At 50.9% G+C, this 24,357-nt stretch overlaps 1 protein-coding gene across 3 annotated transcripts; it reads left to right on the forward strand.

Annotated features, from left to right (window-relative positions):
* The first annotated feature begins 1,182 nt into the window (after positions 1 to 1,182).
* SNRNP70 (small nuclear ribonucleoprotein U1 subunit 70) lies at positions 1,183 to 17,190 on the forward strand. 3 transcript variants are annotated; one of them, XM_061173405.1, is made up of 10 exons: positions 1,183 to 1,492; positions 2,250 to 2,406; positions 3,756 to 3,818; positions 3,932 to 3,986; positions 9,263 to 9,327; positions 9,471 to 9,533; positions 10,221 to 10,302; positions 13,517 to 13,618; positions 16,197 to 16,284; positions 16,393 to 17,190. In XM_061173405.1, the coding sequence occupies exons 2-10, from the start codon at positions 2,260 to 2,262 to the stop codon at positions 17,021 to 17,023; spliced, it is 1,296 nt and encodes a 431-aa protein (XP_061029388.1). In that variant the 5' UTR covers positions 1,183 to 1,492; positions 2,250 to 2,259; the 3' UTR covers positions 17,024 to 17,190. The 3 variants fall into 3 exon arrangements, with proteins under 3 accessions (XP_061029388.1, XP_061029387.1, XP_061029389.1); XM_061173404.1 differs by having other exon boundaries at positions 1,188 to 1,492; positions 16,366 to 17,190; XM_061173406.1 differs by lacking the exons at positions 1,183 to 1,492; positions 2,250 to 2,406 and adding an exon at positions 3,015 to 3,146 and having other exon boundaries at positions 16,366 to 17,190.
* The last annotated feature ends 7,167 nt before the right edge of the window (positions 17,191 to 24,357 follow it).

Genomic DNA, 24,357 nt, shown 5'->3' on the forward strand with positions numbered 1-24,357 from the left:
GTATTCTATATTAAAAGAGAATAAAGAGACATGACAACCAAATACAATGCATGAAACTTGATTGGCTCCTGGTTCAGATTAAAACAAAATACTAGTGGGTCAATTGGGAAAATCTGAATAGGGACTGGATAAACTTTCTAAGAGGTGAAACTGGTTCTGTGGTTATGTAGAAGAATGCCTTTTTCTTAGGAGATGCATGGTGAAGTATTTAGAGGTGCAGTGCCGCAGCAATTTACTTTCCAGTGGTACAGAAAAAAAAAAACATTATTAAGGCAGGTTTAGCTTTATTTTCTTTAGACTTTTTATTTTGAAATAATTTTAGAATTATGGAAAAGCTCCAAAAAAAAAAAATAGTTCAGAGTTCCCATATACATACATAAAGCAAATATGTCAAAATATTTTTAACATATTAGTCATTTAAATGTTGTAATAATTTCTGTATTATTAAACAGCCAATTGCATCTATCAAAAAAACTTAAAATATTTACTTCTTACAGGTCTACAGGGCCCTAAATAACATGGCCACCAGTTCTCTGCTCTCTTGGCCAACCACCTGGGATTCCTGCCATCATTCCTAAGTCAGGGCCTTTGCACTTGCTGTTAATCCCGCCCCGATCTCCTTTCCATCGGGCCTTTGTTCAAATGTCACCTCTTCAGAAGAGCCTTCCATTATCCCTTCTAACATAGCTCCTCTTTCACTGCCCAACACCCTACTCTCCCCTATTTTTCTTTATTGTGCTGGCCACTATACGAAATTAAATTTATTTTTTTAAATGCCTTTATTGTCTCCCTCAGTACAATGCAAGCTCCAAAAAGGAAAAGACTTTGCTTTAGTCACGTGCTATATCCCAGAGTCCAAACAAGGCCGAGCACACATTGAGCGCTCGATGAATAGTTTACTGATTTACTAGGTTAGGCAATCACACCGTTCACAGAGGGATTCTTTGCCAAGCGGCGGAAGGGTAAAGCGCCCTACATAACGATACACGCATGCGCGCAAGATCCGGGAAGTGTGTTAGGGAAAGGGGTGGAGCATAGAGAAGAGTCTCGCGGACAGAGGCGGTTGGATCCCAGAGCGCGAGGGGGAAGAAGACGGCTTGGGACGAAGCGCGCGTGCGCACTGTGACCACCAGCATGCCGCGGCAAAGGCGTTTAAGGTGCCGGAAGGCGGGGTAGTGGTCTTGCGCGTGCGCAGTGCCCACGGCGGCCCCAGGCTCCCCGTGTGTGAGTTGTGATGGACTCGCGCAGCGCGTGCGCAGTGCGAACGGCGGAGGGATTTGAGGCTGGTTCCACTCCTTGCCCTGTCGCGAGCCGAAGCCGCGCGGGTTCGTGAGCAGTATCCTGGTGCGCGCGGTAGGCGAGCGACAGAGACTGAGGGACGCGGACGCCGCCAGAGTCGAAGCCAGAGCAGGAGTATCTGCTGCTGAGGGGCCGCCGCAGCCGCCGCGAGCCCCCGGACCGTCGCTAGGCCGAGGAGGGCGCCGCGCGGCGGGTGAGTGTGACTTAGTGGCCTTACCGGGTGCGGGGCCGCTACCCACAAGTCCCTGCGGTGTGCCCCAGTCCCTTCCCCGCGGTTGGGTCCCCTTCCCGCGCCACTGCCACAGCACCTTTTTGCACCCCTTATGCAGAGTTCTCTGGTCACTTAGGCCCTCTTCCCATAGTCCCCCTCCTCCTCAGCGGCCACTTACCCACAGGCCCTTGCGGTGTGTTGCCTTTTTTTCTCGCCTCCACCGACCCTTACCCATAATTCATTTCGCCTGTGGTGCCCAGATCTGTTACCCGCAACTCCCAGGCTTGAGGTTTGCTACTTTTGATCCCCTTCCTTGATCGGAGACTTTCTGCGACCCTCGCCCCATAACCTGTTATCCAAGGTATGGGACCATCAGCCGCCACTGCCTTGGACCTCCTTTCTCAGGATCCTTGATGCCCCCACAAGCCCCCAGGGACCATCAGCCCCGCAGCTCCTTGCTCAGGACTCTGAGACTTTACTACTCAGAAACGCTTTTTCAGTCTTTGTTTCCCTTACCGGCTTCTCCCCACCTTCGCACAGCCTTCCCTCCAAAACCTGCTTTCTCATTCAGATTTATTCCTTTCCCCTGTGGCTTAGGAGCATTCTGTGCCCCTACAGAACTTGTTCTGATACTGAGATTTTGCCCCTATTTCTCTCTTTTCTTGGAAGTCAAGGGGTTATAGGGGCCTCATCTCTCCCAGCCCACCCTCATATAATGTGGTCCTGCTTCTGCTCTCAGACTTGGCAAGATGACCCAGTTCCTGCCACCCAACCTTCTGGCTCTCTTTGCTCCCCGTGACCCCATCCCGTACCTGCCACCCCTGGAGAAACTGCCACATGAAAAACACCACAATCAACCTTACTGTGGCATTGCGCCATACATCCGAGAGTTTGAGGTGAGTTCCCTGAGCAGACTTGGACTGGGTTGGCTTCTGGGGGCCGTGGGGCTGGATTGGGGAGTCCAGTCTCTGGCCAGTTTTCCAGCTGGGTGATTTAGGCAGGTGACTTTTATGCTCAGTTTCCCTGTCTTGATTGGGGTTGATAATGCATCCTTTGTTGGTTTTTGTGGAAGTTCCGTAACTAGCAGTTGAGGATTCAGGCGCTCGAGTTAGGTAGACCTTGGCACCCCATTTATCAGCTGTGTGACCTTGGGCAAGTGGTGCATCCTCGTAGTGCTTTGATCGCTTCATCTATAGCAAGGGGATATTAGTATCTTCGCTGTAATATTGACGGAGAATTAACTGGAAATTTTGTGTCACGGGGCTTGATACTAAGCAGTCAGCAAATGTCAATATTTATTATTATATTTACCATTTTTGTCACTAACGGGGTGGTATTTGCAAAGGGTTAGCACCAGGTGATGGGCTGCTTAAGACCGTGGGCTTGAGAATTTCAGGATAAACGTGAATAAATGACTTGGGCTCTTGGGCCTCAATTTTTTCATTTGTGAAATTGAGATAACTTCCACCTCTTAAGGTGTATCAGAGAACACCTGAGAAATGCTGCCAGAAGTCAGAAGAAGAAAGTTCTGTCATCGAGTGGGAAAGGGGAGATGGAGGAAGTTGCAGAGCAGAAGTTAGCAGCGAGATGACAGAAGATCGGCTCTTTAGTGGGATTTGCCACCCTCATTGAACTGGTACTTGGAAAATGTTGTTCGCCAGTTACACTAATTTAATGGCTACAGGCCAGTGGCAGACATGGGTTATGTGCCAGTTACTATTTGATGAGAGCTTGCTGAGGCCTTCAGGAACTGCTCTGGCCCTCAGAGCGTGTCCAGTTGTTTACCTCTGAGCACTGCGCTGTCAGCTCCTTTTGCTTCAGGCCTGGTCCCGATTCCTGTTTATGATAGAGGACAAATATGTTGCAGGTTGATGTTCTTGATAAATACAAGAGAGTTTCTTTCATTATTCTAGTATTTTTAGAGAAAGACTACAAAGTAAAAAATCAAAATTTTTTTGTTAAGTTCAATGGGCATAAAACTCCTCTGTCAGATTGCTGTAGAAGTTTCTGAATACCAATTCCTGGCTTCTCTACTTCTCTTGTCACAGACCAGTAACAGTTCACAGATAGCATTAGTCCATGGACCGTGCTTTGATCTGCGCCTGGGAACTGTCCATGTTTGTTTGTGCGCATGTGTGTGTAAACACGCAGGGGAGCGTGGCCAAGATATTTATTATTTCCTGGCTGGGTGTCTCATGCTGTTTTCCCCTGTCCCTCCCACCCTGTCACCTCTTCTTGTTCCCAGGACCCTCGAGATGCCCCTCCTCCGACTCGAGCAGAAACTCGGGAGGAGCGCATGGAGAGGAAGGTATGTAGTGTCTACCTTGTGGCCCCACATCCTTTTTTGCCTCTTTCTTCAGGATGTTCCCTGATATCAGGGCACTTCTGTCTGTATTCAGTTGTCTACCTTTCTCCTGACAGAGACGGGAAAAGATTGAGCGGCGACAGCAGGAAGTCGAGACAGAGCTAAAAATGTGTAAGTCTTTCCTTCCTCCTTTCATCTCTCGTTCAAGCACTCCTGTGTTTCTCTCCGCCAGTCCACCCCAGGACTTTAATTTGGGAAAACGGGTTGTCAGTTCACTCTTTTAACCCCACCATTTGCCACGCACTGCATTTGGTCTAGGCATTTCAGCAGGGGAGTGTGGGGTAAGGGTGGGCAGGAAAGGAGCTCGGTACCTTGGGCTGCCTCCTGTAGGGGCCTGCACTTGGAGGGGCTCCCACAGCCCAGCCAGGTCTCACAGGGCGAGGCAGTGAGGTCCCGGCTAGTGAGGCAGTTCTGGCTCCACCTTAGCTCCCTGATCCTTGGACTGCGGACGTTTCATCCCTTCCAGGTACAGGAGGAATTGGAGTTTGGGATAGGGACCTCGTAGCCATTGACCAGACTTCACAAGAGGGTTGCATATCAATCTCCAATGGCCCTTTCTTGTTAGGGCGAGGGCTTTGTAGTTAGGACTTGGGTTTTCCTCCTGTACTTGTGCGTCTATGGTGAATCACTTCACTCAGAACCTTATTCCCTGGAGTGGCCCATTCCTCAGGGAGCTTATGCAGATGCCTCACAACTGAAAGCTGGGCATCTAAATGAGAGCTGTCTGAGCCCTGACTCTTACTGCCTTCCTGTCTTTTCTTGGACGCCTCAAAGGCATCTCAAACTCAGTGTCCAAACCACAGTCAGGATTTCCTCTCCCCAACAACCTGGTCTTTGGATGTTTCCTTTGCTGGAACATGGTCATCCAGCTTTGCAAATCATGACCTCAGTCACGGCCACCCAGTTTGCTTTTAACAACTTTTTCTTGCTATTTCCCCAGCTTGTCACCAAAACCTATCCCTGTCACAAATCTGAGCCTTCTCTCTGTGTCCACCACCCAGGGCTCCTCTAGCCTGGACACGCAGTCTAATGTCTAACGGGGTTTACCTGCATCTTTGTTCCCGCCAGGTTCTGGAGGGCTTTTTTTTTTTTTTTTTAATCTGTGCTGCACGGCCTATGGGATCTTAGTTCCCTGACCAGGGATTGAACTCTCACTCTCTGCATTGGAAGTGCAAAGTCTTAACCACTGGACCGCCAGGGAAGTTCCCTCTGTGGGGCTTTTAAAAATACAACTCTGATTGTACCTTTCTCTGCTAACACCCTTTTGGCAGGGGAGGGCGCACCACGCGGCCTGCAGAATCCTAGTTCCCTAACCAGGGATTGAACCCGGGCCCTCGGCAGTGAAAGCGCAGAGTCCTAACCACTGGGCCGCCAGGGAATTCCCACACAGCCTCCTTTTGCTTTCAGCAAAAAGACCAGAGTCCCTTCCCTGCCCACTGAGGATGCATTCTGCCCATGCTCCCCTCCCCTCCTGCTCCAGCCAACACTGGCCTCTTCTCATGCCTCTTCCTTCCCAGATGGTCTCCTGTCACTGGGTCTTTGCCTGGGCTGTTCCCTCGGTCTCACATGATATTTGGTTTATATGGAGCTGCCCTTCGTATCTCTGTCAGCATCGCTCCTCAAGGAAGCCTTTCGTGACTTGCTTGCTCTGGTCCGAGTCCCCATGTACGTTGAAAGCCCTGAGTCCTGCTGCAGGTTGGTCACTTCAGTCTGCAGGAAGGATTCACTGGTGAATATCTATCTTACATTGGTTCATAGTTGCTCCAGGAAGGCAGGGTTTGGATGGAATTTGCTCACCATTGTGGCCCCAGCTCCTGTAGGACCTGGCTCACAGAACTGTTGGCAGCAGGTAACTTGGGGAACCTTTCAGCTCTGCTGCTGGGGCACAGACCTTGTAGTCTGTCCCACAGGAGTTGTTTGTTTGTTTTACTCTTTATTGGAGTGTAATTGCTTTACGATGTTGTGTTAGTTTCTGTTGTAGAACAAAGTGAATCAATTATAAGTATACATATATCCCCATATCTTCTCCCTCTTGAGCCTCCCTCCCATCCTCCCTGTCCCACCCCTCTAGGTGGTCACAGAGCATCGAGCTGATCTCCCTGTGCTATGCGGCTGCTTCCCACTAGCTATCTGTTTTACATTTGGTAGTGTATATATGTCAGTGCTACTCTCTCACTTTGTTCCAGCTGCCCCTTCCCCGCCCCCCCGGCCCGTGTCCTCAAGTCCGTTCTCTACGTCTGCATCTTTATTCCTGCCCTGCCACTAGGTTCATCAGTACCGGTTTTTTTTAGATTCCGTATATGTGCGTTAGCATACGCTATTTGTTTTTCTCTTTCTGACTTACTTCACTTTGTATGACAGGCTCTAGGTCCATCCACCTTATTACAAATAACTCAATTTTGTTCCTTTTTATGGCTGAGTAATATTCCATTGTATATATGTGCCACATCTTCTTTATCCATTTATCTCTGACCCACCTGAGTTTTAACCCGACCTCTGCCACTTACAGCTGTGTGGCCTTGGATAAGTCACTTCTCCTGTTGGAAATTGTTTTCCACACTTTAAAAATGGGATCCTGGCATGTTAAACAATACTGAGGATGCAGTCAATCAAATTTAGAATGTGGGAAATTGTATAGGACAAACATGTGATCCAGTTTCTTTAACAAGTGTTAAAAGGGTGGCAGGGGGCAGGGAGTGAACCAAATGGATTAAACAGTCAAAAGGCACCTCAGCCAAATGTTAAGTGTGGAGCTTGTTTGGATCCTGATTTAAATGAGCCAGCTGTAAAAATCCAGTTTTGAAACAGTCAAGGACATTTGAACACTGGGTCTTAGTGAAGTTAAGGAATTAATGTTAACTTTTTAAGTCGTAATAGCAGTACTGTTGTTACTTTTTTTTTTTTTTTAGTCTTTATTAGCAACTACAGTGGTATATCTGGGGTTTGACTTAAAATCCTGGTGGGGTTAGAGATGTAACAAGTGTAGCCATGTGGTGATAGTTGAAGCTGGTTCAGAGGGGTTAGTTACACTGTTCTCTGTTTCCTTAAGTGTTTGAACTTCCCTGTGAAAGAAAAGGAAAAGAAAAGGATGGGTCAAGTATAGTAGGGTTTCTCTGCCCCTGAGAGCCTCCATCCCCAAGTACAGAAACTTGCTGTGCCTTGTCACAGTTAACAGCTACCATTCAAGGGGACCTTGCTCCTTGCTGAACACTTGATGTATTGAATATGTCATGATTTTGACTTACAGCTTCCATGTGCAGCAGGGGTTATTGCTCCCGCTTTTAAGACAGAAGATGGAGGTTTGTGGAGGCCGGGTATGTTTAGCAAGAGCAAGAGTTCTGAGATACTTTCTTCACCGTCTAAAAGCCTAATGAGTTTTCTCAGCTCCCCAGTCCAGTCCTTTGAGCCCCTGCTCTGGGCTGCTACCTACATAATCCCTTTAACCAAGGATTTCCCAAGGGCAGAGTTGCCAGCGGAGCGGAGTGGAGTGAGGGTGTGTGCATGGTGACTGGTGAGCTGCTCTTCAACTTCAGTTCATTGTCACCCTCTTGTAGCTCAGATACGTGCGTCCTGTTGGCTCAGCTGCACGAGCTTTTACCTGTGGTCACACTCCTGGGCCTCTTGGTTAAGCAAAAACTATAGAGACTCGTGTGGTGTGCCTGGGGTGGTTTCCCCTTTTGTCTGCCGGGCACCTCCGGGCTGCCCATCAGGAAGCTCAGCGCTCTGCTGTCTGGCCTCCACCCACTCCCCCAGGCAGTGATCGGGGTCCCACTCTACTGCTCCTGCTGTACCTGTTAGACCACCTGCTGCCTGGTGGTGTGAGGTTTATTTCCTGTTAAATACAACTTCAGGTCAAATGTTATCTCAGTGAGGCCTTTCCTGACCTTCCTATTAAAATTCTTCTCCCCATTTGTCTGCTATTACCAGATAGAACTAGATGGTTGCCTTATTTACCTTGTTTACCTTCAGCCTCCCTCCAGTAACAGATGAGCTCCAAGAAGGCAGGCATCTTTTTTGTCTTTGTTGAATCCCCAGCACCTATGGGAGTTTCAGGCACAAAGTGCTTAATAGATATCTGTTGGGTGAATGGATGCAGATTGAGGCATTTGGGCACAGAAAGTTACAACCCAGAGGGATGAGGTTTGGTGAGGAAGTGAGGGGCAGGCACAAAGATGGAGTTGTTTCCAAAGGCTACCATCAGTTTCCAGGTAGTCATTCCCTTAAATTTGGGTTCAGTCTTCTGTTTTCCAAGAAATTCCCTAAAGTCGTCCTGAACTTAGTTTATGTCTGCAGCCAACCTCTCTCGTGGGAAACAGATCTGTGACCTTTAATTCTCTGGCTTCTCTGAGAAGCTAACACGCGGGGGTTCAGCCTGGGGCCTGGGCTGTGAGGTCAGGCTGGGATGTAAAGCTGAGCTTGGCCTCTGCTGTCTGACACTTCTCCTCTTCCATGCCTCAGGGGTTAGTTGTATTTCCATTTGCAAAATGATGGTAAATAAGTCTCAGCCTCCAGCAGTGTCTGAGCCTAATTATGTGTTCAATAAATTATTAACGTTATTCTTTTTCTCACATTCTCATAGAATATGGCAAGTTCTTCAGAAAGTAGCACTGTATTGTAGAAGAACCGCCTCCACTGGCAATGGGCAGGGTGCCTTTGGGGCCTTGGCAGGAGTCAAGAGCCATTGTGTGTGCTGGGGCCACCATACTTGGTGAAAAAGACTTCTTTCTTCCCAGGCCTGACCCATCAGAATCACCTGTGGAGTTGGTTTTGTAATAAGAGTCTGGTTTCTGTCTGTGGAGATGATTATTCCTCAGTGGTCTGGCGGTAGTAAGGCTGGGAGTAAGAATCTGACCCGCCTCTTGTGGGCTCCAGCGCCAGCCGTGGGTTCCTCCCTGAGGCCACAGGGCATAGGGCAGAAAGCAGGGCTTGGCCTCTGCTAGGCTTCCACTCCCAGTCTTAGGGTTGCCTGATCTCAGGTTTCCCCTGGGGCTGCAGTTGCAGGCCCTGCCTGTGGGTGGCACTGTGGCCCTGCAGGTGAGAGAGGAAGCTCAGTACCTGGAGGGATCAGGCTGCTTCTCCAGAGATGCCCCTTTGGGCTTAGTTACACCTGGGAGGGACCTGGGCCTCAGGATACATACGTCTGAAATGGCAGTTAGGCTGGCCCCCGTCCTGTCAGCTTGAAGTCAGTCTTATGCCCTCCCTTCGTCAGCCTAAATCAGCCACTTAGATGAAGGCTGCTGTGCTTCGGGGAAACCAGGGCTCAGAGGGGCATGCCCAAGGTGGCCAGGTGACCAAAAGTTCTGGGTCTCTGCCCATCGGTCTGTTCCTGTCTCGCTCTACGATACTGTTGGCACCTTCTACTTAGAAATTCTTTTTTTCCTGCACAGGGGACCCTCACAATGATCCCAATGCTCAGGGTGATGCCTTCAAGACTCTCTTTGTGGCTAGAGTGGTGAGTCCCCAGCTCCCAATCCCTGGAGCCCCAGAGGAGTCTGGAACCCTGGACTGCTGAGAGCTTGGGTGTGGGCAGTAGACTAGGTCCCGGGGATGTTCTGAGGGCTTCTCCCACTTAACTTCATTTCTGTCTCCTTGTAGAACTATGACACGACAGAATCCAAGCTCCGGAGAGAGTTTGAGGTGTACGGACCCATCAAAAGAGTGAGTGGACTGGGGCACGGGGAGTTTGAGTTGGACGTGTGTGGAGGGAGGGAGGAGGCTGGCTCCCAGCCCTGAGGATGCATTGCCTCGTTTCTGGCTTCGGAGTCCATGGCCTGGGTTTCTATCCTGACTGCACTTCCATGCGGTAGACTTGGGACAGCAGAAGGACAGCAAAGAGGTAGTGACTACTTGCTGCTGATTTAGAGCACAGGTCGGCAAACTACAAAGTTGGTTTTTGTAAATAAAGTTTTGTTGGTATCCAGCCAGGCCCATTTGTTTACTGTTGTTTGAGGCTGCTATTGCCGTAAGGCAGAGTCGGTCGGGGCAGTTGCGAAAGAGACCGTATGGCTCTCAGAGCTGGAAATACCTGCTGTCTTCTCTATACCTTTATAGAAAATGTATGTTGATTCTTGTTTTAGAGCAAGGCTTCATGTTTAACTGACATTTCTTCATTTAATTTAAAAGTCACTTAAATGCTCTGGGCTGTAGCAAGGGCTTGAGGTCATCGTGCACATAAACTGCGAAGCCCAGGGCCATTAGAGCAGCAGTCCCTCTGGGTCCTTGAAGGGACGGAGAGAGGGTCTGAGGTGTCTGTCGCTGGCATCACCCAGCCCAGGGCCTGGCATACGGGCTATGTGATTGACAGGGTGGGATTTCCCTGTGTCAGAGCTGACCTCTGCCCCCCAGATACACATGGTCTACAGTAAGCGGTCAGGAAAGCCCCGGGGCTATGCCTTCATCGAGTATGAACACGAGCGAGACATGCATTGTGAGTACCTCCCGCCTGCGCCCTGCCCTCTGACCCTCTCTCTTCTCTGCTGCCCCAGCCCCTTCCCGTCGTCTGTCCCCGCCCCCCTCCCTGCCAAACCTGACATTAGCAATGTCTCTCTCCTCCTCCCTCTGTTTCTGATATATCTTTTTTTTTTTTATATACGTGTTTTTTTAAAAACAAAAACCAAAATCCCCCACAACGTGTGTGTGTGTGTGAACCCGGGGAGGTAAGTGTCACACGTTGAACCTCAGGGGCAAGGAGGGAGCCGGGCGGCGGCTGGGGCTAGCGGGAGGTGGGGGGAGGGGTCGGAGTTTCGGGGAGCCTCTCCCCGTCCCCCCTCCCCCCGGAGTTGGGGGCGGCCAGGTTAGAATGAGGACTGGCCTTTGAACCTGCCCTCTCTTCCCCCAGCTGAGCTGGGGCTGGGCCACCCGACCCTCCGCCTCCCCACCCCGGCCCCCGCCCTGCTCCTCAGCGGGCAGTGGGCCGGTTGGCGTGTTCAGCGCCTGCCCCCACATCTCCAGAGCCCCCTTTGAGGCCGCGGCGGCGTCCACGTGGGCAGGGATGGGTGGGTGGGGGTGGGCAGGGCTGCGGCGTGTCCAGGGGCCGCCGTATTAATTGACTGTTCTTATTGTCACTGCAGCCACCACGCAGCTGGCTTGCAGCTGATGCTTACGCTCCCCTTACAACACCTCAGTGTATGGTTGGTATAAGGGTTTGTATCATGGGTAAGATCATTCAGCACCGCACACCAGCCCAGCTTAGCCAGGCAGCTCAGGAGCAGCGAGGCATCCCTCCTCCCATCCCCAGCCGCCCCCTCAGCCTCCCCGCACCCAGAGCCCTTTCCTCGTTTGGGTGCCCTTGGTCCCATCTGCCCCCCATCCATCCGCTCTCCAGTAATCCTGCTGATCCCAGGAGGGGAAAGATGAACCCCGACGGGAAAGGCAGCCGGCCTCTCCAGCTGGGCTCGACCCAGCCCCCTGACTTACCTGGCCTCATGACGTCAGTGGCAAGGTGGCGGGAATACTGAAGACGGGATGCACGGGGACCAGGGCTCCATATGGAACCCTTCAGCCCTCCGCTCCCTGCCCCTGCGCCTTCGCGGGGCTGTCACTGTGGTGGCCCTGGAGAATCGTTTTGCTTGCTAGATTCGGGGTGCTGTGCCCCCTTCCTGTCTGCCTTATCATGGTTGAGGCCTCCCGAGAGGCCGTGGAGCCCAGCGGCCCAGCTGCTCTCCAGAGTGCATGGGATTGGGGACTGGGGTGCGGGAGGGTTCGAGTGACAGGCCGTAAACAGCAGAAGGTGGTGTAGATTTTCCTGAAGACCCTTCCACTGTCTAGAGACCTAAGAGAGGGAGAGAGAGTGAAGCCTAGAAATACACACGTCACATGTTTTCTCTGCTGTTACTCCCGGGTTGGGCCTCTTCTGGGGTTTGGGACACAACCAGAGCAGGGTTCCTTTGCTTGACGGTGTTCCCAGTCCTTAACTTCCTTTCCCTACCACCCTCCTCTGGGTTCAGGGGCCAAGCGGCCCCTCCCCCTCAGATCATGGGCAGCACTCCATCTCCTGGACCCCCAAGGCTGTCCCCTTGGGTGCCAGCCTTTGGGCTGAAGCAGGTGGTGGGAGGGAGTGTGGAGTTCGAGGTGGAGAAGTCATTCCACGTGCTGAGAGGGGCTGGGCGTGTGCCTAGTTCAGCATGGACTTTATTGGGGAAAGGTGAAGGTGGACAGGTTTGCTAAGGCCTCCCTAGCCTTCTTTTTAAAATCAAACTAGATAGTCCCACGGCTTTCCAGCTCCCAGACTTGATGTTAACCCTTGTCTCCCCCTCTTTCAAGGCCTCCGTAAGGTTTCTTTGGGGTCCACCACTTCCTCTGCCTGTCTCCAGGTGGTGCAGGAGATGTGGTTCCTCTCCCCTTCCGGGGCTCCCTAGAATCCCTTCCCTGTAGCTTTAGCTGACCCTGTGGTGGTGGGTGTGGGGTCTGTGCGCGTGCTCAGGTAAGCTTGGGGGCTCCAGGTAAGCGGTCCCGTGTCCCCCCCCGGGAAGCCCGCCTCCTCGCCAGGCCCCCAGGAGTTGCCGAGCCCCCCCCATCCCGCTCGGTTTGGACACCCGCAAGGCCGGCATCGGTAAATGGCACCTTTTTCTCTTCCTCTGGTTGTTATTTGGGGGGGAGAGGGCTGGGGCGGGGCCGGGTATTGTGGCTGGTTGAGGACAACCCCCTAGGCCAGGGCTGGGGGTGGGAAATAGGGACTTTTTTGGCCTTCCCGACAGCCCCACGTGAGACAGGCCGGGGATCAGGCCTGTCCTTTGCTGTGCCCTGCCCGAGAGCAGGACATGCCTCTCCCCGCATCTCCCCCTCTACTCCTCACCCTTCCCGAGAGGCTCAGGCTGGGCTTGGCCTCCCGGCGTGTGTTGAGCTGGGGGTGTGGAGTGAGATGGGACAGGGGCTGGGGTTGGGTGGCAGTCATCTCAGGTAAGGCAGGAATGTTCAGTAGCACCGCACATCTCCCGTGCCTCCCTCCACTTGCCCTCTCCCCCGCCTGCTGTAGGGGGCCCCTCCAGGCCCCCGGGAGCACCATAACCAGCCCTTCTGCTCCCTGCCATCTCCTAAAGATTTCTCCCACCCCCTTCTGGTTCATTTTCTGTTCTGATGTCTGTTCCCCCCACGCTCACCCTCCCCCCCAAAAAAACCACAGAAAAAGGAAACCGGTGTGAACTGGGGTGCAGAGCGGCCCGGCCGGGCCTCCTCCCCCAGCATGATGTTTTAGGGTGCATGCCTGGGGTTGTGGAGGAACCCTCCCCCACAGCAGAGTCCAGCCTTGAGTTAACCTCCAGTTTCTTTGCAGCGACTTTGGCCACCTTGGCGGGAGGGGGCTGCTCTGTCGAGTGGGAGTAGGAGTGGCCTGGGAGCCCAGGGGGGTGGTTAGGGTCAGGATGGTGCCTGGGAGTGGTCTCGCCCCCCAATAGTGATTGGGGGTTGGTAAGGAAGCAGGTGCTGAGACGGAGCAGGCCCCTCCTGGTTTGGGAGAGGGTTGGTCTGGCTGTCAGTTGCCTGGCTGGCTGGTGGGCGTGTGTGTCTGTGTGTGCGCGTGTGTAAGTGTGTGGATGGGGACACGGCCGGGGGGTGGGGATGCCACAGAGCTGGGCCTTAGCCTGACTAGAGGACCCTCTGGGGACTCCTCCCCCTCCCCCTCCCCCTCCCCACATCTGTTGCAGCCGCTTACAAGCACGCAGATGGCAAGAAGATTGATGGCAGGAGAGTCCTCGTGGACGTGGAGAGGGGCCGCACCGTGAAGGGCTGGAGGCCCAGGCGGCTAGGTGAGCACATCCTGCTCAGGCTGGGCTCGGGGTCCTGCTGGCTGCTTTCTCACCTCTCTTTTCTGTACCCTCTGCTGCTTTCTGTCTTCTCTTCCTCTCCAGCTGCTCACATGCTCTCTCCTTGTCTAGCTCAGCCTTTCTCGTCACCATCTTCCTCCTGGTCTAGTTTCTTACTCTGGGTTACTAGTTAGGAGCAAGAGTACTGATGTTGAGAAGCCAGTCTGGGGTCGGATTCCAGCTTACGTAATTCCTGGCTGGTGGATTTTCCCTTCTTCCTGCCTCATTTTCCTCGTCCTGGAAAGTGGGAATAACGGCAAGAGTTCAATGAGCTCGGCATCTCAGATAGCCAGCTTGGCAAGTGGCCTACGGTCGGGCTTGTGAAAGTCACTCTCTCATCCACTTACACTTTGCTCCTGCTCATTTGTTCATTCATTCATTGATTCAGCAAACGCCAGTTTGATCACCAGCTGTGTACCAGGCTTCTAGTCAAGAGCAAGACATACATAGATAGCCTCTGCCCTCAGAGCCTCCTGCATTCAGCCCCCCCACTCTCTGTCTCTAATTTGTAAGTCGCCATCTCAGTCAAGGTCAGTTTGGTAGCAAGCACCAGAAATACATTTGAGCTTCCTAAAGCATAAAGGGGCCTTGTTGATACAGAATCCCAGTGTCTTGGAGCCCAGAGACAGGCGATGCCTGTGGGCCTCAAGAGGACCTGGTAGCCAAACGTGAACGGTCAAGAGCCACCTTTGGCATTTCTGCAGCTTGCTTCTGCCTTGTTCGCTGTTCGTGTGGACTGGTCTCTTCTGTGTCTCTCCGCACTGGCCCAGTGTGGCATTCCACAGCCCAGTCCTGGATGAGTCTCTCTACGTTTCGGGGCGGGTGGATCTAAGTGGCTCAGCATTGGACCTGGACCTGGGGCTGAGGTCCTGCCATCCAAACATGGCTATTGAGGACCAACTCCTATGAGGGTGAGTGACACAGTTGTCAGAGAAAATGGTCTTCCCTGTGCAGACACCCCAGGTGGGTCCAGTACCCTCTGCTCTTATTTCTGCCTCCCAGCCCGCTGTTGTGATGCTTGACTTGCCTTTGCTGAGTAGACCACACACTCAGTCTGCTGAGTCTCTGACCTTAACAGAAGGGTTCTTATCTCACTCTGGTTTCTCTGGGTTGGAGCGAGTCCTTCAGAGTCTGCTGTTTCCGACTTTCTGATGCTGATACCTGGTGCATCTTGACCCAGTGCATTGCTACATGCAAAAAAATACATTTAACCCAAACAGAAGTTTTATGAAACAGAAATTATCTTTTCTACAGGCAGTATATACTAGTATTTTATATTCTGTTGCTTTATTATTATTATTTTTAATATATTGGTTGTAACCAATCACATTTAATGATGTGATCCATTGCTGGGTTGTGACCTGAAAATTGAAAACACTAGTCTCTTCTGCCCCATACCTGTGATATTCCAGAAGCCTGGTCGGTTGCTTGTCCCTATTTGAATGTCTTTGATATCCAGGCCGCCTCTTTTCCTTTTTCACCCTCGTTGCTGAAAGTCATTCCTTATATGGAACCCCAGCCCACCTCGCGGAAGCTTCCTTCCAGGCAGTGTGGGGCAGAAGCGTGCATGAGAGGGCAGCTTCCTGGGTCTCAGCTCTGCCCTTCTTTGCAGAGTCACCCCGGGCAGGTGGCTTTATCTGAGAATGTTTCCCCATCTGAAGGAGGAGACCATCCGCTACTCCTTATAGTTGTTCAGTCATTTGACTGCTTGCTGCACATACGATTTTATATCCTGGATGCTGTACCACGTACAGTTACAGCGAGCAGAGCCAGACATCGTCCTGACTTTGATGGTGCGTTACAGGCTGGTGGGAGAGGCAGCTGTTAACTCACACATGTACATGTAAAATCGGAAACTCCACCTGAAGTTCTGAGAAGGAAATGTATGTGAGTCGTGGAGAACGGCTTCATCCGGTAGGTCAGCGCAGGCTTACTGAGGAAGCATTGTTTGGGTTAATGTGTGAAGGGTAAGTAGCAGTTAACTAGACAAGGGAAATGAGATTCTAGGGAAAGAGGTGAATGATCTCAAAAAACCGGGGCAGGAAGGAAATGGAGACCATGAGGAGATTGGAAAATGCCTAGGACATGAAGAGCCAGGGCGCCTTGCTCTAGAGATGGGAAGGAGCCAGCCATCTGCCTGACGTTGCCTTTAGGCTGTGGGGAGCCATGATGGCTTTGGAGCAGATCACGTTTTCTGTTAGAAAGACCATTGCCGTGCCTTCGGGTGAGGGTGACTGGAAGGGAGGATTTGCCAGGAGGCTGTGTGGCGTCTGTAGTGGTGAAGATGGTGGGCTTTGGAGTCAATTACAGGTGCTCCCAGCTCGCGCTGTGGAAGTCCTCTGATCTCTGCAGAGCGAGCGTGTCATGTTAGAGAAGTGCGGCAGAAGGTCCTCACAGCACCTGGCCCCGTAGGCGCCGGCAGAGGTGCTTGGTGGCCTTCGCCGCGCTCTTCGCCGCCCCTCGCTTGCCCTGCTGTGGGCCCCGCCCGGACTGACCCGCTGTGGTCTGCCCCCGCCCCCAGGAGGTGGCCTAGGCGGAACCCGGAGAGGGGGCGCTGACGTCAACATCCGGCACTCCGGCCGGGACGACACCTCCCGCTACGATGAGAGGTGAGATTGGGCAGCCGGTGTCCTGGGACGGGGGCGGTCAGCGGGGGAGCCCTGCCGCAAACCTCTGCCCACCTTCTCCAGGCCCGGCCCCTCCCCGCTTCCCCACAGGGACCGGGACCGGGACCGCGAGCGGGAGCGCAGGGAGCGGAGCCGCGAGCGAGACAAGGAGCGAGAACGACGACGCTCCCGCTCTCGGGACCGGCGGCGGCGCTCGCGGAGTCGTGACAAGGAGGAGCGGCGGCGCTCCAGGGAGCGGAGCAAGGACAAGGACCGGGATCGGAAGCGGCGAAGCAGCCGGAGCCGTGAGCGGGCGCGGCGGGAGCGGGAACGCAAGGAGGAGCTGCGAGGCGGCGGCGGCGGTGGCGGCGACATGGCAGAGCCCTCCGAGGCCGGCGACGCGCCCCCTGATGATGGGCCTCCCGGGGAGCTGGGTCCTGACGGCCCCGACGGCCCGGAGGAGAAGGGCCGGGATCGGGATCGGGAGCGGCGTCGGAGCCACCGGAGCGAGCGGGAGCGGCGCCGGGACCGCGATCGCGAGCGCGATCGGGAGCACAAGAGGGGGGAGCGGGGTGGTGAACGGGGCAGGGATGAGGCCCGAGGTGGGGCGGGTGGCGGTGGCCAGGACAACGGGCTGGAGGGCCTGGGCAGCGACGGCCGAGACATGTACATGGAGTCCGAGGGAGGTGACGGGTACCTGGCTCCAGAGAACGGGTATTTGATGGAGGCTGCGCCAGAGTGAAGAGGGCCTCCCACCGGTTGCTTGGACGTGTTCCTGCCCTCCCAGTTTCTGTCATCCTCTCCCCAAACCTTCTTGATCACCACCTAAGTTTGCCAGCCAAGGGTAGGAGTCTTCTTATTTGTTCTGGTCTCTTGGATTTAAAAATAAAGTTAATTTCTTGTTGATAATAGGCATTTGGTTTTTTCACTGCTCTTCGTTCCCCAGAAGAGTGTCACCTTCTGCCTTTTGATAGCCCTACTTTGGTTGGTTTTGACTTCAGCTTTATGACCTAAGGCTGGGGCTAGCCCCAGTACACCAGAGCTGTTTCAGATGGGATAAGGAAGCCCTCCCTAAGGGTCCTTGATCCCTTTGTATCTTTCTTTCCTTTTTTACATCTCTCCCACACATTCCTTATGCATCTGTTCATACCCCTATCTTGGTGCGGGGATGGGGCTTAGGCATTAGAATACTCAGTGGAAGCTACAGCTTTGTGTGAAAGGGAAGCTGTTAGTCTGAGTTGGAGAGCAGGAAGAAGGGTGAGGAAATGAAACATGAGAGCAACATATAAAAGACAAAACATTCTCTAACACCATATACAGAAATAAACTCAATGGCTTAAAGACCTAAAGGTAAGACCGGATACTATAAAACTCCTAGAGAAAAACATAGGCAGAACACACTTTGCCATAAATCGCATTGAAATTTTTTTGGTTCTGACTCCTAGAGTAATAGAAACAAAAGCAAAAATAAATAATTGGAACCTAATTAAAAGCTTTTACACAGCAAAGGAAAGAAACAAAATGAAAAGACAACCTATGGAATGGGAGAAAATATTTGCAAATGATGTGACCGACAAGGGATTAATTTCCAAAATATACAAACAGCTCATACAGCTCAATATAACAAATACAAACAACCCAGTCAAAAATGGGCAGAAGATCAAAATAGACATTTCTCCAAAGAAGACAGAGACGGCCAACAGGCACAGGAAAAGATGGTCAACATCACATTGCTAATGTAGAGAAATGCAAATCAACCACAATGAGAGATCACCTCACACCAGTCAGAATGGCCATCACCAAAAGTCTACAAATAAATGCTGGAGAGGGTGTGTAGCAAGGGGAACCCTCCCACACTGTTGGTGGGAATGTAAATTGGTGAAGCCACTATGGAGAACAGTATGGAGGTTCCTTAAAAAACTAAAACTAGAGTCACCACATGATCCAGCAATCCCTGGGCATATATCTGGAGAAAACTCTAACTTGAAAAGACACATGTACCCCAATGTTCATAGCAGGACTATTTACAATAGCTGAGGGAATTCCTTGGCGGTCCAGTGGTTAGGACTCTGCGCTTCCACTGCAGGGAGCATGGGTTTGATCCCTGGCTGGGGAGATCCTGCTTGCTGCGTGGCGGGGAGCTAAGATCACACAAGCCTTGGGGCCAAAAAACCAATAAAGACTTTAAAAATGGTCCATGTCAAAAAAAAAAAAAAAAAGATGTGGTCTATATATTCCATGGAATATTACTCAGCCATAAAAAAAAATGAAATAATGCCGTTTGCAGCAACATGGATGGACCTAGAGATTATCAGACTAAGTGAAGTAAATCAGAAAGAGGAAGATAGATAGCATTATGATAACGCTTATATGTGGGATTTAAAAAAATGATACAAATGAACTTATGTACAAAACAGAAATAGACTCACAGACATAGAGAACAAACTTACAGTTATCAACGGGGAAAGGGGGAGGGATAAATTAGGAATCCGGGATTAACAGATACACACTCCTATACAGAAAATAAACAACAAGGACCTACTGCATAACTCAGGGAACTATACTCAGTATCTTGTAATAACCTATAATGGAGGGACTTCCCCAGTGGCACAGTGGTTAAGAATCCGCCTGCCAATGCAGGGGACACGGGTTCGAGCCCTGGTCCAGGAAGATCCCACATGCCGCGGAGCAACTAAGCCTGTGCGCCACAACTACTGAGCCTGTGCTCTAGAGCCCGCGAGCCACAACTACTGAGCCGGCGTGCCACAACTACCGAAGCCCGCGTGCCTAGAGCCTGTGCTCCGCAGCAAGAGAGGCCACCGCAACGAGAAGCCCACGCACCACAACGAAGAGTAGCCCCTGCTCGCCACAACTAGAGAAAGCCCGCGCGCAGCAACAAAGACCCAACGCAGCCAAAAAAAGAAAAAAGCCTATAATGGAAAAGAATCTGAAAAAGAATACATATATATGTACAACTGAATCACTTTGCTGCACATCTGAAACATTGTAATCAACTATACTTCAATTTAAAGAAAAGATGCAAGAAGATTGGGTAGAGCAGAAAGTCCTCGCAGGGTCAGGACAGAAAACAGCATACGGCTCATGATGGCAGGTTCACCGTCTGCGTTTTTACTCCATGCTTCGTAATGATAGTAGAGGAGGAACAAAACGAGAGAGTCCATGAGCAGTGGAGATGTCAACACACTTCTGGACTAAAGATGAAACAGGACGATGGTGAGAACACTTCAGTCTGCTGACCACTTGAGAAGGAAGCCATCCATCAGCCTTGCAGAACCCTACAGATGCTCAAGACTACAACTCCAGGTATAACAAGGGTAGAAGGCTCGAGTAGGATTTGTACACAGAAAAATCGCCCTCTGTTTCAGCAGTCAGGATGCCTAGGAGCCGGGCATTTGCTGCCTAGGCAAATATAAGACTTACTTTTTTGTCTTTTATAAGTTTCTCAGCCTCAAGGCAAACTTGGTCTGATAAACCAGAGGCAGTCTGTCATGTGATCTGACTGACATACACCAAGATTCTAGCACGCTTTTTAAAAAATATTTTATTTATTTATTTTTGGCTGCGTTCGGTCTTCGTTGCTGCACGCGGGCTTTCTCAAGTTGCGGAGAGCGGGGGCCACTCTTCGCTGCGGTGCGCAGTCTTCTCATTGCGGTGGCTTCTCTTGCTGCGGAGCACGGGCTCTAGCCGCGCGGGTTTCAGCAACCATGGCTCGCGGGCTCTAGAGCGCAGGCTCAGTAGTTGTGGCCCACGGGCCCAGCTGTTCCGCGGCATATGGGATCCTCCCGGACTAGGGCTCGAACCCGTGTCCCCCACATTGGCAGATGGATTCTTAACCACTGTGCCACCAGGGAAGTCCTCTAGCATGCTTTTTAACTGCCTCAGTTTTTATAAGCATATAACCAAAGATCCCAGACATTTGAAAAAATTCTGCCAAAAGGGACCACAAGATAAATAGAGAAACTGGTCCGGGAGGAAACAATTTAGGGAATAAAAGAACTTAATACTTCTAGTGTATTTTCATAGATATCCCAGATGTTGAAGCCAGACTTCTGGGCTTGGCTATGCAGAACAACCCATTTTGGACTAGCCTGGCACAGGCCAGTTATATAAAGACTGGACAAAACACATACAAGTAACTTGTGAAAGGCTTTGGGGAACAACGAATGTAGGCCAGACTTGAGGGGAAAGGAAAGCATACAGAGGTGAACTTCATATTTACTCTTGCTTTTTCTTTCAGGACATTTGCCAGTTTAGTGTGGCAGAATAGACTCAGAAAGTGGTGGAAAACTCTCAGTGGTGGAATAAACTCAGAAAGTGGCAGTCTTCGACTGGGCTGAGTTCACGGAGGTTGGACCAGACTTGGGACTTGAGGGTGAAATTCCCAGGTGGGGCATTGAGCCCCAGAATGCACATGCAAACTTCCCTCCAGGCATCTGCCAACTCCTAAGCTGCTCGTTGTGGCGAGACCCCCAAGGGTCTCATCGGAAAGCAATAATGGAGGCTAAGTTACTGAGGAGAGAGCTGAGCAGCCACATGGTCCTAGGGGAGACAGGTTGAGGTTCAAAGCCTCTATGGTTTTTAGTACCAATGCTTATTAGCATCTATTCAAAGAGAAAAACAGTAGACAACAGAAACAGACCCAGGGCTTCCCTGGCGGTGCAGTGGTTAAGAATCCGCCTGCCAATGCAGGGGACATGGGTTCGAGCCCTGGTCCAGGAAGATCCCACATGCCGCGGAGCAACTAAGCCCGTGCGCCACAACTACTGAGCCTGCGCTCTAGAGCCCGCGAGCCACAACTACTGAGCCCATGTGCCACAACTACTGAAGCCCGTGCGCCTAGAACCTGAGCTCTGGCAACAAGAGAAGCCACCGCAGTGAGAAGCCCGCGCACCACAAGGAAGAGCAGCCCCGGCTCGCCGCAACTAGAGAAAGCCCGCGCGCAGCAATGAAGACCCAACGCAGCCAAAAATAAATAAATAAATTAATTAATTAAAAAAAAAAAAGAAACAGTCCTAGACTTGATTCCAATGTTGGAATTATCAGAGACTGAAATAACTATGTTCCCAAAGGAAAAGATGGAGAATTTGAAGAGATCTTTAGGGGACCTCCCTGGTGGTCCACTGGGTAAGACTCCACACTCCCAGTGCAGGGGGCCCAGGTTCGATCCCTGGTCAGGGAACTGAAACCCGCGTGCCGCTACTAAGAGTCCGCATGCCACAACTAAGAAGTCAACAAAGATCCCACGTGCTGCAACTAAGACCTGGCAAAGCCAAAATCAATCAATCAATATTTTCAAAAAAATTTTTAAAAGAGATCTTTAAATTAAAAATTTTAAAGTTTAACAGGAATCTTTAAAAAAATAATCGAATGGAAATTTTAGAACTGGAAAACAGCAGCTGAAATTAACTAGTAGATGCATTTGGTAGTTGATTAGATACTAGAAGTGCTAAGGGAAAAAAAGAGGAACTTTCTTGAAGGAGAAATCTCACAATCTTGTTTTTTTCTTTGCCTGCACCGCACGGCTTGTGGGATGTCGGTTCCCTGACCAGGGATTGAACCCGTGCCACCTGCAATGGAAGCATGGAGCCCTAACCACTGGACGGCCAGGGAATTCCCTCCACAATCTTTTTAGGAAGTTAACTGAGGATATACTTTACCAAAATGAGAGACTTAAAAGAGAGGTTCCAGTTCAGCAGAGCAGTGGAGGGAAATCCCAGGATGGCAGTTTCTAGAGAGCATTTGGTCCAGATTGGGGTCAGAGGATTGAAGTTCCCAAGGAGCTTCAGGATAAAAAGATTCAGTAATATATCTTGTGATGGAGAGTTTGAAAGAAATTAAGAATGTGATGAAGGGGCTTCCCTGGTGGCACAGTGGTTAAGAATCTGCCTGCCAATGCAGGGGACACGGGTTCGAGCCCTGGTCCGGGAAGATCCCACATGCCGCGGAGCAACCAAGCCCGTGTGCCACAACTACTGAGCCTGCGCTCTAGAGCCCGTGCTCCGCAACAAGAGAAGCCACTGCAATGAGAAGCCTGCGCACCTCGATGAAGAGTAGCTCCTGCTCGCCGCAACTAGAGAAAGCCTGCGCGCAGCAACAAGACCCAACACAGCCAAAAATAAATAAATAAAATAAATTAATTTAAAAAAAAGAAAGAATGTGATGAAGGAGACAAAAGTAGATAGACATTACAGAAAAAAACAGAAGCTGTTCAAGAAAGGAAATGTAATCACAGGATAACATTTGAGCTCTACAGCAAACAGTAAGTACTTAGACATAAGGTGAGCGCTTTATTGATTGACCTAAAAACTGGTCCCATAAAGCTACCATGGGAAGAGAGGGGAAAGGTTGTAAGAGCAGAAAATCAATGTGTAATATATTGCTAACATCTAAAATTGAAAAATTGAGAAACGGTATGTTACTTAGCTGCAGAAGCGACTAGCTGATGAAACATCCACACCTTGTTGCCTCTTGCAGTGGGGAGAGTCAGGACAGGGACAGGGGCTGGTGCTTTTCATTATTCGTCCTTCTGTATTATTTGATTTTGTTTTTTTTTTAATAAATTTATTTATTTTATTTATTTATTTTTGGCTGCATTGGGTCTTCGTTGCTGCATGTGGGCTTTCTCTAGTTGCGGCGAGCGGGGGCTACTCTTCCTTGCGGTGTGCCGGCTTCTCATTGCGGTGGCTTCTCTTGTTGCGGAGCACGGGCTCTAGGCGCGCGGGCTTCAGTAGTTGTGGCTCGTGGGCTCTAGAGCGCAGGCTCAGTAGTTGTGGCGCACGGGCTTAGTTGCTCCGCGGCATGTGGGATCTTCCCGGACCAGGGCTCGAACCCGTGTCCCCTGCATTGGCAGGCGGATTCTTAACCACTGCGCCACCAGGGAAGCCCTGATTTTGTTTTTAACTCTGTAACTACGTTATTTTTTTTGTTAAAATAAGAGAAATATACTAGGAAGGAGAGGGATAGACAAACCTACTCTAGTCCTCTCACTTTGCAAAAGCCCTTTTCTGGACTCCATCCCACTAATGGTGAAGTTAACTGAGGATATACTTTACCCATCCAGCTGATGGTAAAGCAACAACCAGACTTCTCCAGCCTTGTCTACATCTACATTTCTTTAGAGCATCTGATACCACTGCCTACTCCTTTTTTCAGAAACACTCTCTTCTCAGGACTTCCCTGGTGGTCCAGTGGTAAAGAATCCGCCTTCCAGTGCAGGGGACGTGGGTTCGATCCCTGGTCAGGGAACTAAGATCCCACATGCCACGGGGCAACTAAGCCCACACGCATCAACTACTGAGCTCGTGCACCTCAACTAGAGAGCCTGTGCGCCCCAAACTACAGAGCCCACACACTCTGGAGCCCACACGCCACAAGTAGAGAGAGAAAACCCGCACGTCAGAACTAGAGAGAAGCCTGCGCACCGCAACGAAGAGCCCGCGTGCAGCAGCTAAGACCCGAGGCAGCCAAAAATGAATAAATAAATAAAATAAATAAAATATTTTTAAAAATTCTTATGGTTTCTCCCACCTGGGGTTTCCTCCTACATTTCTGGCCATCCTTTGTCTTCTTCCTGAATTTTAAATGTTACGAGTTTTGAGGGCTCAGTTCTAGGTCCTCTTCATTCTATAGTCTCTTGCCTCCAGCTTTCTTGTCCTTGCTTATGGCTTTATTTACCACCTTCGCCCAAATTCTCAAAACTGCTTGCAGGCCTTGGATACTGCACAGCCTCTTCAAAGTCAAAATATTCACTATCCCTCCACCAGCATAGACCATCATAGCCAAAGGCCTCACAAGCACCTTAATATCCCCTTCTCCTCCACCTCCCAGTCCTCATATGCAGTTAAGACACGTCCAAACATTTCCAAATCTGTCCACTTATCCTCCATGCCTCTGCCCTGGTCTCAGCCATCACGGGATTACTGGGAGAGCCTCCTGCTCTGTCCCCCTGCTTCCGCTCTTGCTCGCATCCAATCCAGTCTCCACACAGTGTCCACAGTATTCTTAAAATACACATTTGAATATCACATTTTACTCTTAGGAGTTACCATGGAGTCC

Source organism: Eubalaena glacialis, chromosome 18, assembly GCF_028564815.1.
Source record: "Eubalaena glacialis isolate mEubGla1 chromosome 18, mEubGla1.1.hap2.+ XY, whole genome shotgun sequence".
NCBI classification, from domain to species: Eukaryota; Metazoa; Chordata; class Mammalia; order Artiodactyla; family Balaenidae; genus Eubalaena; species Eubalaena glacialis.

Bases quoted from the DNA above. Each gene is read 5' to 3' on its own strand.
- SNRNP70 (XM_061173404.1), top strand. From the start codon at position 2,260: ATGACCCAGTTCCTGCCACCCAACCTTCTGGCTCTCTTTGCTCCCCGT. The intron at 3,987-9,262 runs GTAAGTCTTTCC...TTTCCTGCACAG, and splicing joins CGAGACAGAGCTAAAAATGT to GGGACCCTCACAATGATCCC. The intron at 9,534-10,220 runs GTGAGTGGACTG...TCTGCCCCCCAG, and splicing joins TGTACGGACCCATCAAAAGA to ATACACATGGTCTACAGTAA.